Below are 12,694 nucleotides of genomic sequence, written 5' to 3' on the forward strand. Positions count from 1 at the left end.
ACCGAGATCATTTCGGTCAAGCCTGGGGCTCACAGCCAAGTCAACAGTGGGCTCCAGGACCCTCCGTTGGCGTCATGAAGCGTCTCTGACAGGCCCAATTTGGGCTGAGTCCAGTCCAGCTTAGGCCGGATGCGTTCTGGATGACCTCCACCCTGTCCCAAATCAGTTCAGGATCGCCTTGTCCTTTCAATTTCTCCAAGCAGAGAGAACCACTTGGGAGCATTCGAGGTGCCCACAACATCCAAAGCCGTTTTCCACCACGGATGGTCTGAGCGCCCTCTGAGAAAGGACGCGTTGGGAGCGAGCCCGTCGCTTCGGGCTACTTAGACTGTCCGCAAATGATCAGCACAGGCCGGCGAGGGAGCCCAAAACTGCCCGGCGGAGCCCGCCGCCGATGTCCACTGCTTGAGACTTGTTGAGCCACAGCTCTCCAATTCCACAATTTTCTTTTTCTAGGAGTGAGGAGGAGCTCTCCCGGCAGCGACAACCTTAGTCACTCTGCCTATCGAGCATGGTAGCTGACTTCTGGGAAGCCGGCCTCCACGGGTAGTCTGCGGACGTCCGTCCTCTGCCGTTTCGGACAGAAGACGAATGAATGAGCATCGCTTGCCCGAGTCATGTCAGCCCAAGCAAAGCCACAAGCATTTCCCTTGTTGACAAACATGCCAGAACCAACCGCCCGGAAAAGGCAACAGATCGTCCTGCCGTGCATACTCTATTTACTGTATGCCTACACCCTAAGAGGTCATGGTGCAGGAGATCTGCGCGTCAAACTCCGGCGGCGCATGCTTGACGTACTTGTAGCCGGCTACTGTTGTACAGACCCAATCTGAAGTGGGCTCACACCCGTTGGACTTGGTCATACAAAAAACAGAGCACTCGATTCTCCAGCCATGTGCTCGCTCTAATACTGATCGTCGCACGAGGCCACAGGGGTTGCAGCACGCGATTTTTTGCAAGCGAACTGTTGATCGACAGTGCCGTCTTCACCCCTACTTTCACGCTTGTTCGTCGAAATTGGGCATGGGATCGTCCTTTGCGGCCAGCTAACCCACGCCCGAAGGACAAGCTTCTATCCCATTCAGGCAGCTCGGGTATTGTCATTGGAAACCGCCACAATACAAATGTCGCCTCACCAGCAACCTGTCAGACAGGGCCTTGTCTGTACCAACTGTGTCTCTATCCAGTACAACAACTTGTTGTCATACTCGCCGAGGCGGTGCTGAGCTAAGAGGTACTTTGCGGTGCGCTGTCCTACATGCCAATTAGGCGACGCAGAGCCAAAGTTCCCCCTTCTGCGCCTACGAATGACGAAGGCGGCGTAGCACGCGAATGTTTATTCGGTCCATGTGAAGCATTGAAGGGATCGTCCCTGCGTCGAGTCCCAAGACTTCGGGTGTACCAGTAAAAGGATGAGCTGTTGGCTTCGGACCATTTCCCTTTTCTCGAAGCGAACCAGCTATTTCAGCTTGGCAAGGAGAAGATGCTTTCGCCACGGGTTTCGTACCCTTGAGCACTGGAAGTCAAATGGCTGATGTCAAGCCACAGATTGGTTTCCAAGATACGGACGAGTAGCACTTGCAGGACGTGCCGACCCAGTACCAGCAATCACGAGGAACAAGCAGACAAGCCACTGACTTCACCAGTTCCAAACTCAATGCAAAGACCCTTGGACCCTTGAATGAATGCTTCCGGACTTTTGGGTTTCCGCGCCCCAAGCATGCCAACGACAAAGAGGCCATCCTATTCAGGCTGTAAAGCCTCCGAATTGGGACATTCTCCCGCATTGGCTTCAAGTTGTTATCCAATCCCAAGCCGACCATGTCGCGTCCGAGGACCAAACACGGATTTGTGGAGCCTGGGAATCAAACAGCCGCTGAATATCCTGCTGCACAACCGGCAGAGGACATTATCCATGTCTCACAAGACCTTCGTATTCGTACGAGTTACTCGGTACGTGTCGACGAACCACGGCCTCCAAACACAGGAATCAAGCATCATGGATTGAGGTCTGTTTGCATCTCCCCTGCCAAATAGTGTCTAGGGAGATCATCCTTTGCTTAATCATCGCCATTTTCCATTGGAGGCGCAAAGAATCACTCTATTTGAGCCTGAACACTGGGTCCTGGAAGGGGATCTACACCCTGCTTTTCGGCTGCTCGCTCATCGTTCACATGGCCTGGTCGATCAGTTGCACGTCTCACCCATGTCAACATGGGGAAAGATGTCAATCGATAGTAGCTAATTGGAAAGGTTCTAGCATGCAAAACAACGGCTGTGAGCTTGGCACTATAGTCCTCTGGCACATTTCTTGTTTAGCGAAGTTGCTTGGAGCGAGACGGAGGATTCAACCCGAAATGGGTCGAAAGTTGTCCCGATCTCTCAAGCGAGGCAAACAACACAGACGCTTCTCTGGTTTGACCCTGCTCTGTCAAGGCTTGCCAACCGATTTGTACTATGACTGATTGAACGGCCAGCTTAGCGGTTGTAGTGCAGCCTTATTGTCGTCAGTGGCACACGGCCGAGTCGACTGCCTTATCAACAAACATTCGTTGGCTGATGCCGCTCTGGTCAACACTGGAACTTGAATGGGACGCCCCGGTCGAGCTGTTTCTCAGACATGTCTCTACTATTGCTGGCTTGAGAACTCCACGATCCGAACCTTCAAGGGGCGACTCTCCGAAGACAGTTTCACCGGGCAACCCTCTCGATGTCACCTAGCGGGAGAGATAGGCGAAAAGACAGTGAGCAGAAAGGACTTGCACTTGCAAAATCAAAGGCACTATCTGCTCCAAATCTAAACAGATGACCATGGACCCAAGGGAAAGAAGACCATCGTGGTAGCTGAATCTCGACTCATGCCACTCAAACCAGGTACTGATGACCTGCCATCTCATATTTCTTCAGCACAAGAGAGATAAGTCTGATTTGACAATATGCGGTTCTGACGACCACGTGGCTTTCGGATTGCCAATGGCAAGTATCAAAGCTGTATGGGAACAAGGTCAAAAGCAGCGGCAAGGGGGCTCACATGAAGAAGGGCGCCCTGGCCGTGATCGAGTCTCGTCTCTAGGATATACAGTCAATGAGAGAAGATTACTCAGTGAGCCAGTCATTCAGTGTGTCGGTCCTTCATGCTGGAACCCCTAAAGGAACTACTGGCCATGCGCCAGGGAATGCTGTCTCTTCTCAGCATGTCAGACAAGATTGTGTATATTCCCGTAGATGTAGCACCCCCATTTGTCCATTTGCTGGGATGTCATGGCCAGTCCGATTTAGTCAGGAAACGACAATCCTTCTGGCCAGTGCTTGTTTCCATAGATTGCGACGTGGCAAACACATGTATTGAAAGACTCCTCTCGGCTCATTCATCTCGCTCATCCATGCTTGTCCACACACAGACTCACACACATATATATATATACGCAAGTCATTGTATCACTCACCTCTCATCGCTCTTTGCCTACATATACAGGTGTGAACACAAGAGTCACAAGAGTCGGGAATTCAAATCCGGAAGGGGGAAACGGGCAGATATTATCGATTATCAATATACATACACACGTATCTCTTACTTCTTGCAAGCTCATCTCTCCCGCCCCATTAATGAACCCTGTTACTCGCAAAAGCGTTCATTCATCTACTGTATGTAGTGTGTCTCGTGTGTGATTTTTTCACCCGGCTGAAGAGGGTAAAAGGAAGAGAAAAAAAAAGGGTTTGGTGAAAACAAAAGATACAACATACATTCCATATATATTCATGGGAGTTCTTGTTGCTTTTTTTTGTTTCTTCTTTCGTCGTCTACCGGATCTTGGAGATTGGATCCTGGATCTCGCCTACTCCAGGGAACCCCCGTACCAATCCTTTCCAAACCCAACATCCTTTCATCGCTCAGGCCTTGATTTTCCCATTATGAATCTTCCATTCTGCGCGTGCGATGCGCATAAACAGGTCTTCATCTTGGATGGGGATCCAGCTGGTCAGTACTTTCATGGCGTTTTCAAAGTCGCTTTCGAGAAGGATGTCGCGCATGCCGTCGATAAGCGCGGCGGAGGCGGCGTGGAGGACATCCAACGTCGTCCCAAAGGGGACCACCTCTTCGGCGTCGGGTGGGGGTTTGTCTTTCGACGACGACGTACCACCACCACGGCTTGGAGGAGGACCAGTGGATGAAACTGGTACCGTCATGTCGTCGCCCAGCAGCATGAATACATCCCAAACCCTCAACTGCGCCGGGAAGGGAATGGCATAGTTGAACAAAGTGAGATACCACCTCGTCCCGTACGCCGTGGGCCCGATGTTCAGCGATTCCAACTTCCTCGCCACTTCACCTTGGCCCAACCATCCCTTTTCAAAATCATCCAAGGCAGCCATCAGCCCGCCAAAGCCGGACTTGTAGAGTTCTCCAAGGCCGCGCAGCTCCCACATCCGCACAAGCATTACAAAGGCTTTTTCTTCGTCGTAGTATGCTAACAACGTCACCGCGAGAGCAGCCATACCCTGAACATATCCGGTCGAAGGAACATGCAGCGACATGGCGTGCAGAACGCGGAACAGCAGACGCTGCCCACCCCTATACCGTCTCCTGAACATGATATGGGACGATATCGTCCGTGGCACGTCCAGATCGATCTGCACATCATCCGGGCTTGCTTCACTCTGATAGGAATGGAATAGCGAGGTCAAGTCGGCATCACTAACGCAATTTTTCCGCTTTGATGCCGATGCACTGAGAAAACTGTGCCACGCTGTTGCACGCCACTTGTCGGGGATGCCTTTCCATGTTCGCTCGACGAGTTTGGGGTTTGTTGTGTCAAAAGTATATTCGCTTGCGGAACCGGCGCCCACCAGGGGTAGCCCAGTTTTGGGATCCTTCGCGGGCGTTTTGGCCTTTGCCATTCGCCGCCATTTTGCCTCACGCTCGAGCTCTTTCCTCCGCGCTCGCGCATTGTCGATTCGGACGTGGCCGTTCTCTACAACTGATTGTGCAGAGTCTGGGAGCGTAAGCATATCCATTGCTGAGTCCATCAGGCGGCGGTTTCTCGACCCCGGTATCGGGATCCTGGTGGAGGCATTTCGACGCTGTGGTCGAGCATAGGCACTTTGAGAGCTCACCGGACGAGGTGGGGTGTTTTCGGGACTAGCATGTTTGCTCTGCAATGACCGCAAAGATCCGTGGGCACTACTGGGAGTGCGGCGAAGAGTGTTTTTCCTTCGAGGTGTCTCACTGGCTAGCTGTAAGCTCGTTGATACCCGGGTGAGCCGTTGGCCCTTGGATTCGTCGGCACCGTCAACAGTCGTGGTCGGCGCTTTGGCGATAATAAAGCCGTAGCGGTCCACATCTGCATTATCGACATCCTTCCAGTCTTCCAACCCACCGGCAAGTTCGTTCTCCTCGCGCTCGAGAGTCGTATATGAATGAGGGGCCGAGGTTGCCATGCTTGGTTGCCGCGGGTTTTTGGCGTCCTCGTAGATATCGGTTGTGGAAGTAGCGCGTGAAAGCGACGGGTTGCTGACACTGCAGGTATCTGTCACCAGCGTGGATTGCCACCGAGCTCCCATTTGCGCGGCCAGATTTACGTTGGAGTCCGTGTCATATTGACCGTCTGTTCCTGCGGCGTAGAATGCGCGGACCTTTTCAGATAACAGTTCTTCGTCAGCGGAGAGGATCTTGGCCGGCGGACGGGCATGGGGAGTCCTCGCCACAGCTGAAGGCGCAGATTGCCCGTTGCCAGCAGCGGCGGCCTCTGGGATATCGGGCTCTCCATTCATCCTTTTTTCTTCGTCTATGATCGGGGCAAGGTTCGGTGAGCTTTTGCGGTTGGACTGGTTGACTCTCCTCCCATCAATGAGCATGCTCCCTCTCTTGGAGAATTCTATGCTAGTTTCCGGAAGCAGTTCTTCGCCGAATCCAGTTGTAGGAAGACTGAAATCCAAGGATAGACCATTGATTCCCGGTGACGTCTCTTGTGTGTCTCTGCCTGTCTCTTTGAACGATGTAGCTGAACTCGACCGGGAAGGTCCCAGTGATAACCATCTCCCACTCTCCGATGTGCTGATGTTGCTGCTGCGGTCGGCAAGCGACTCTCGGAAGGCAGTCTCGTTGACGCGGATCTGAGGAATGCTGAGCGTGGCCGAGGTCAGGCTGGATATCGTAGGAGTTCTGGTAGCGAGGCTCAGAGTGGTACTAGTCTGACTTTCTCTCGCGGAGATTGAGCCTGTAAGTTGAGTACGAGGGCCGTCTCCATCTTGCGGCGACGCGTTGGGGTTGTACCTCTTATTGGAGGAGATGGACGCGAAATCCCCTGTCAGCGGAGAATGTTGCGCCCTGTCTGGACCCAAGTCTGCGGTTCGATGTAACGAGGAGATTGAGCGCGTGACCGGGATGGGAGGTTTGGATGCTCGGGTTTCGCTGTAGGGCAGCCCTTGAAGACTGTAGTTGAAGCTGGAGGTGGACGGGCTCACAGACGCACTGTGATCGCCCATCACTTCACCTGCCTCGCCCGGCGCCCTCCAGATCTCCAAGCTTCAACAATGTGGCCAGTCACCCAGTGAATCCTGGCACGCCTAAACTCAAAGGTCCCGGGGGGTGCGGCGGCTGCGGCATAGGCGCCGGGGGCTAAAGGACGATCGCAAGGGGGCCTTCGTGTACTCAGTCTGTAGGATTGGCAGTCAGCACCCTATATTATGGTGGTTTCTTTTTTCCCTGGTGCGCGCAATGTTCCCTTCTCTTTTCGCCCTGTTGAAGTCGTGGGTGCAAGTTGGGACAGAAATATTTTTCGATGCTCCTTTTCGAATGTTGGCTCGCCCGTTGGAAAAGGGGATATTCGACGTCATGATCTAGTCAAGCGAAGAGAACTTGACCAAAGTTGATGTGGACAGCGTCCCCTATTCTGCCCTGGTGGGTAATGGGAGATCTCGCTTGTAGACTTGTCCATTGCAACGATAATATTTGCACCAAGGGTAGCGCACGAACGGTATCATTTTGCAGAAGGGGAAGGCAAATTGCGTATATGGAAAAAGACACTGGATTACAGGTTACACGGCTGGTGGGGGAGCCATACATATTGACAGAAGCACTTTCTCATTTAACATTGAACACCACTGAAGGTCGACAATCCGCGTCTTGTGGTCTCTACATGCTTGGGAGATTTCTGGTCCGGGTCGATTACTGGGTCACTATCCCTGGTACTCTTTCAAGCTACGCAGTTCGTGTACTGTGATTTTCGCATTTTTTCTCCATCTGATTCAAATAACCGGCCTCAACCATGCCAGACATGGTGGGGATCAGCATAGGAAAGGCTGCAACCCACTTCGCGCAGGAGGATATTTGCACTTGTCGACCTATCTGGAATGTCCCCGTCAGCTCATTCAACAGAAAAAAAATCAGCGAACAAGGTGTGACGGTGGCTGGATGAGGATAGGACTTTCAATGGTAAAGATCCTGCTCGATACCCACTTGCTGGGCTGCAGCCGCCTTGCGAATCCCTCAGTTTTCATTTTGCGAAAGGAAATGGTACGGCGACTTGGATTTCTTGAGCAAGAGGGAGATGGGTCGGAGGCGGCGCAGAGCTCAAACCGCCGGAACACGGATTATTCAGCCCGAGCGGGAAGGTATGGGCGTGTGGTCGAATTCGACATTCTGCCCAAGGACTCGATCCCTGCCAACATGGTTTCTGGTGGCTTTCATATTATGTAGTAACAGGCTTGTAGAGTTGAACCGGAGAATGTGAGGCGGGCTGGCGGGTTTCCTCACAAGGCTGCGGAATTGGTCTGGCTTATCTTATCGCCACGTGACACTGATACTCCGCAAAACTTTTTTTTCGAGTTGCTGAATTTCGTTGTGAATAGGTGAACAAGCGATCAATCAATATGACTGCAGAGTTGAATGTCGGCTCGATGCTGTCTACCTTGACTGCTGCCCTGCAGTCTGCTGCATCCGCATTTCCAGAGTCGGAGCAGCAACTGCTACCACCCGCAGACGGGATATCCCTCCTCGACATCAAGAACGACCTCCTCCTCTCGTACATTCAAAATCTGGCCTTTTTGGTCATCATCAAGCTGCGCAATGGCCTCGCGGAAGATTCGTCGAGTGACCTAGCCTCGGAAGTCACCAAGCACCTGGTCGACTTGCGGGTCTATCTGGAACGGGGCGTCCGTCCTCTGGAGAGCAAATTGAAATACCAGATCGACAAGGTCGTGCGGGCGGCCGAAGAGGCTGATCGCAGGAGTGCGCAGAAGAATGGGGTGGATCACGAGTCACAGAAACGACCCTCCAAGAAGACACGCAATGAAAATGGCGATGTCTCAGACGAGTTTGGATCGGGTTCGGAAGAGTCCTCGGAGGACGAAGCTGTTGAAAACAATTACACCGAGGGCGACATGTCCATGGGACCAAGACCTGCTGCACTCCTGAAGAATGTAGATACGAGCAAGAAGGAAGATCAAATCGTCAAGTCGCGATCAACGGCCACTGGCGCATACAAGCCTCCACGTATAACACCTACTGCAATGCCGGAGCCTCCTTCACAGCGCGACCGCGATGTCCCCGCGAGAAAACGCAAGTCGCAGCTCCTGGACGAATATATCGACGAGGAACTCTCCACGGCGCCACGCGCGCAACCATCGATCGGTTCAAACAACACTATTGTCAAGCATGGACGTGGGGCAATGTCGTCGAAAGAGCGTGACAAGGAGCGAGAAAGGATCGAATACGAAGAGCGGAATTTCGTCCGATTACCTGCGGAGAGCAAAGCTGAGAAAAGGAAGGCAAGGCTCCGAGGCGAGATGGACAAGAGGGATCTATTCGGTGGTGAAGACTGGACCGGCCTTGGTGGATTGGGAGATCGGATTCACAGGAGCGTCGCGGGCAGAGCGAAAGGCGAGGGATCTAGTGTGCTTGACCGAAGAGCGAAGAGAAGGAGAGACACCCAGGATGGGCCCAGGTCTGATGGTACCAGTGGCATACCCATCGGTGAGAGTTTCGAAAAGAGGAGGAGGATCTTGCAGCAGCGGGCGGACAAGAAGTCGAGAAGGAAGGGCTGAACAGGGGATTTCGCATTGTGAAGGGTCAAGTCGCCTTGCTGGTTCGGTGCGGTCATTGACTTTCAGGATCGAGGCGATTGATGCCTGCTGGATGGTTGCTGTACACAGCGATGAACCAGCTCCTCACAGCGATCTAGGGCCAGGCTCTGTCTGTCTGTCTGAGACTATCCTCCTCACGGCCACTGTTGACCACTGCGTCCTTCACGACTGCAACATGCGAAAAAGAGCCAAGAATATGTTGAGGGCAGGGCAAGGACCACCACGCCTATGGAGAGTGAAGCACATTTGTTGCGGGTATGGCACTTAAGATCCAGGGCTCCGCACCTGCAACTGCCGGCCTCACTTGCTCGCCTTGTTCGCCTTGTCAGTACAACACAGAAAAGCAGACAGATACCCGCGCCTTCAACCACATCTCAAGGTGACGTTTCTGACAGAGTCATCCAAATACAGTAGAAGGGCCGTCGAAGCTGAAACCCCCCAATCGAACTCTACAAGGTCACACCAGTCAGTCAGTCAGTCAGTCAGTCCGGGAAACTAACGGTCCACTACCCGACTCGAAGAGAGCCCTACCATCCTGTAACTGTCAACAGCAACAGCAGCGCCGACGCCGAGGCGTCGTGTCATACATCATACATGGTATTTGTCTGGTCCACGGATTAATATTCCTTCTCTTGCATGACGCGGAGGCGATTCGATGTTCTCGCTGGAGCGGAAAGGGAGATGGGATATAATATTATGATAGTAATCAATGACATCCTCTTTCTCTCCCTCTCTACAAGTCAAGTGCAGGGCGTTTCCGTGCTTTGGTTGTTGTGTTGAGTAATCCCTTTCCCGCCCTCTGCCATCCGCCTCCCCGGCACATGCGCCCCCCGACGACGCAAGATGAGATGACCTCACATGAGATGAGACGCGAGGACACGGCACGGTGGGTTAGACGGACGGGGTGGGTAGAGATGGACATGACAGAGCAAGTGAATGTCATGAAAATACTAGGTAGGCACGCCATGAACTCCATGTGAATGCTAGGACAGCGAGATCAGATTACCTACTAGGTAGTAAAGATCCAATCGGCGCTCTCAGCTCTAGCTGCACCAGCCCTGTGTACCGAGTAGTGTACTCGCTACCAGCCAAGTCATGGATGGCCATTCTTTCCCAATGTGGTCCGTGGTGTGAGGTGCAGTGATGTGTACCTCGTATGGTGGATACTACCTAGTCTAGGTACCTCGTACTGCAATGTTGTGTTGTGTTGTATTGCCTCGCAAAGGCCGAATCTTTGTCGGATGGACTTGGGTCCGTGTCATGGGATGGGAGGGGATGATGACCCAGACACATACATACATATATATATGTACTGCCTCATCTCTCTCTTTGGCAGACACATGAAATCCTCTCTTTTTCTCTCACGGCCGGAAATATCAATACACCCCTACAGGTACCTGGTGAAGTACGATCGAACACCCTTTCTCATACACTCCTCCACAAAATAACAAGTCACCATGCCTCTCTGGCGTATCTTCTCCCATCCGTCAATTTTCAACACCTTCCAAAGAGAGGCCATCGCAAAAGCCCTCACTGACCTCTATGTCTCCGTTGGCCTCCCCCCCTTCTACGTCGTCGTCTTATTCATCGATGTAGACGAGAAGGGCGTCTTCGTGGGAGGCGAATCGAAAAACAACTTTGTAAGAATAGCCGTGGAGCAGATTGCCAGGGTGATGATGGGACCCGAGACCGAAGAGGGAAAAGCCAGGAGGAAAGCGTGGATGGATCGGATCAATGAGGTGTGTACCCTGTTCCCATGCGCAAATCCTCTGCGGACAGATCTCGAAGCGAAAAGAGTCCGCCTGAGAGTTCTTCGCTCGTCTGCCACCTTGATTTGATTTTCCTCGAGTGGCATGTGATAACAGAGTTGTACAGGTCTTGAAGCCCTTCATCGTCGACAGGTCCGAGTTGGAGTGGGAACTGCACATCTATGAGACACCCCGTGATCTCTGGAGAGTTCAGGGACTGGATCCTCCACCTCCATCCTCGGAGGCAGAAAAGATGTGGTCGCAGAAGAACAAGGCTATCCCATATTAAGCCGAGCAGTCATGATTTCCGGCATATCTTTTGTGCATATTGGTGACGAGATATCGTTTTGGGGGACAAATCCTGCAAAGCATTCCTCACACGAGTTTCGGAGCAAAATACCAGAGTGCTGTGAGTCCGGAGAGGACGGTCACACCAGCAACGTGTCGAGCCCACTGCGCATTTTCCGTGACTTTCAAGCTTCCAACAGTATCTCGTTGCTTTGTCGGGCTCCTTTTTGTCGTGGTGTTGGTGCTTGTTCTCCGTTGCAAAGCATCAGACATAGATGTCGCGTTACTCTCCTGCGCGAGCGCAAAGGCCTCGTACTCTTGCACCAGTCGTTTCAGACCTTCAATGTCGTCCTTCAAGCTCTCAATGCCCGATTTGTTACCCTGCACCTCCACGCTCTGAACATTCCCGAAGAAATCGACGACCCTACGACTCCTCCCAGCCTGCTCTCCTCCGGGGAACAAATCCCACCTCACGCCAGGGTTCGAATGAATCTTCTGCACATCGTAGCTGTCGAACAGGTCGCCCAGTGTCTTGTCCGACGTCGGGCCCGTGACCTGCGTCTCCAAAAACTCCAAAACGTAGTATGTCCACCGGTCAATGACGGCGACGCCGACATCGTTATCGGCGTGGTGTGAGTAGGAACTCTCGTCTTCCTCGGACGACCCCGTCGCGATGATGCCCTCGGCGTAAAACTGTCGGTAGAGCGTGTTGGCCTGACACGTGTCGATCATGAACAGCATCTCGTTGTACCGCTTCTTCTCCCTCATCTGCGAAAAGGCGTCGGCCAGGTCCCAGCTCGAAATCTCCTCGCTGTCCTGGAACTTGAGGAACTCGCTGCCTCCGTGGCCCGTCATGTAGATGAGGATATTGCTGCCCTCGTCCGTCTGCAGTCTCTTGCTCGCCGGGACGCCCTCCTCCCAGCGGTCCGTCAGCAGGCGGATAAAGTTCTCCACCGTGACCTCGTAGCCGCGGTAATCGACCTCAACGTTCTCGCCATACAGGTCCATGCGGCGGTCCGCGTTGGAGTAGACGGTCCCGGAGAAGGCGTTTCGCGGGTTGCACGCCATGTCGTCCGGGAGGAGGAGGAGGATCTGAGAGTCGGGGATGCCGAGGCGCTTGACCGTGCGGTAGAGCGAGAGCGTGTTGGCCAAGTGACGGTAGTTGAACCAGAAACGGGAGGTCGACACCAGCACTGCCCAGTTGGAGGTATGAGCGGCACAGGTGAGCGCGACGAGGGCGAAGAGCGCCCATAGTGAAGGTATTGGCTTCATGAGGGGTGTGTGGTCAAGCCTCTTGCCGTTGATCGCAACAGTGCGTCTTTCACGTAGAGACTGTCGAGGCAGAAGGAAAAGGATGATGATGAAAGGATGGCATCCCAGTCCCCTCTCCCTTTTTGCTATTTCAGGATCACCGTACGGGAGGTAAATCTCGCAATGTGGATTGGGGATGAGTTGGTAAGCAGCAACATTGGAACGTCTGGAGTGCAGCCAGGGTGTCGTGTCGGAAAATCTTTGTTCCGAACCCCTTTTTGGGAGTGACCCAACATCAAGTCGTATCTAGAGAGAAAGAGAGA

The 12,694-nt window shown here is 53.1% G+C and overlaps 4 protein-coding genes across 4 annotated transcripts; 2 read left to right on the forward strand and 2 right to left on the reverse strand.

The window, feature by feature from the left end:
- Positions 1-3,891: 3,891 nt before the first annotated feature.
- On the reverse strand, positions 3,892-6,486 carry AYO20_04324 (hypothetical protein; the record flags this gene model as incomplete). Its single annotated transcript, XM_022642622.1, has 1 exon — positions 3,892-6,486. The coding sequence occupies one exon, from the start codon at positions 6,484-6,486 to the stop codon at positions 3,892-3,894; it is 2,595 nt and encodes an 864-aa protein (XP_022501440.1).
- A 1,386-nt stretch (positions 6,487-7,872) lies between these two features.
- Positions 7,873-9,045, forward strand: AYO20_04325 (hypothetical protein; the record flags this gene model as incomplete). The annotated part of the gene is made up of 1 exon (XM_022642623.1): positions 7,873-9,045. One exon carries the CDS (start codon positions 7,873-7,875, stop codon positions 9,043-9,045), a length of 1,173 nt encoding a protein of 390 aa, XP_022501441.1.
- A 1,496-nt stretch (positions 9,046-10,541) lies between these two features.
- AYO20_04326 (hypothetical protein) lies at positions 10,542-11,121 on the forward strand (the record flags this gene model as incomplete). Its single annotated transcript, XM_022642624.1, has 2 exons — positions 10,542-10,823; positions 10,960-11,121. The coding sequence occupies 2 exons, from the start codon at positions 10,542-10,544 to the stop codon at positions 11,119-11,121; spliced, it is 444 nt and encodes a 147-aa protein (XP_022501442.1).
- Positions 11,122-11,207: 86 nt separating this feature from the next.
- On the reverse strand, positions 11,208-12,392 carry AYO20_04327 (hypothetical protein; the record flags this gene model as incomplete). Its single annotated transcript, XM_022642625.1, has 1 exon — positions 11,208-12,392. The coding sequence occupies one exon, from the start codon at positions 12,390-12,392 to the stop codon at positions 11,208-11,210; it is 1,185 nt and encodes a 394-aa protein (XP_022501443.1).
- Between the last annotated feature and the right edge of the window lie 302 nt (positions 12,393-12,694).

This window comes from Fonsecaea nubica, assembly GCF_001646965.1.
Source record: "Fonsecaea nubica strain CBS 269.64 chromosome Unknown Scaff22, whole genome shotgun sequence".
In the NCBI taxonomy this organism is placed as follows: Eukaryota; Fungi; Ascomycota; class Eurotiomycetes; order Chaetothyriales; family Herpotrichiellaceae; genus Fonsecaea; species Fonsecaea nubica.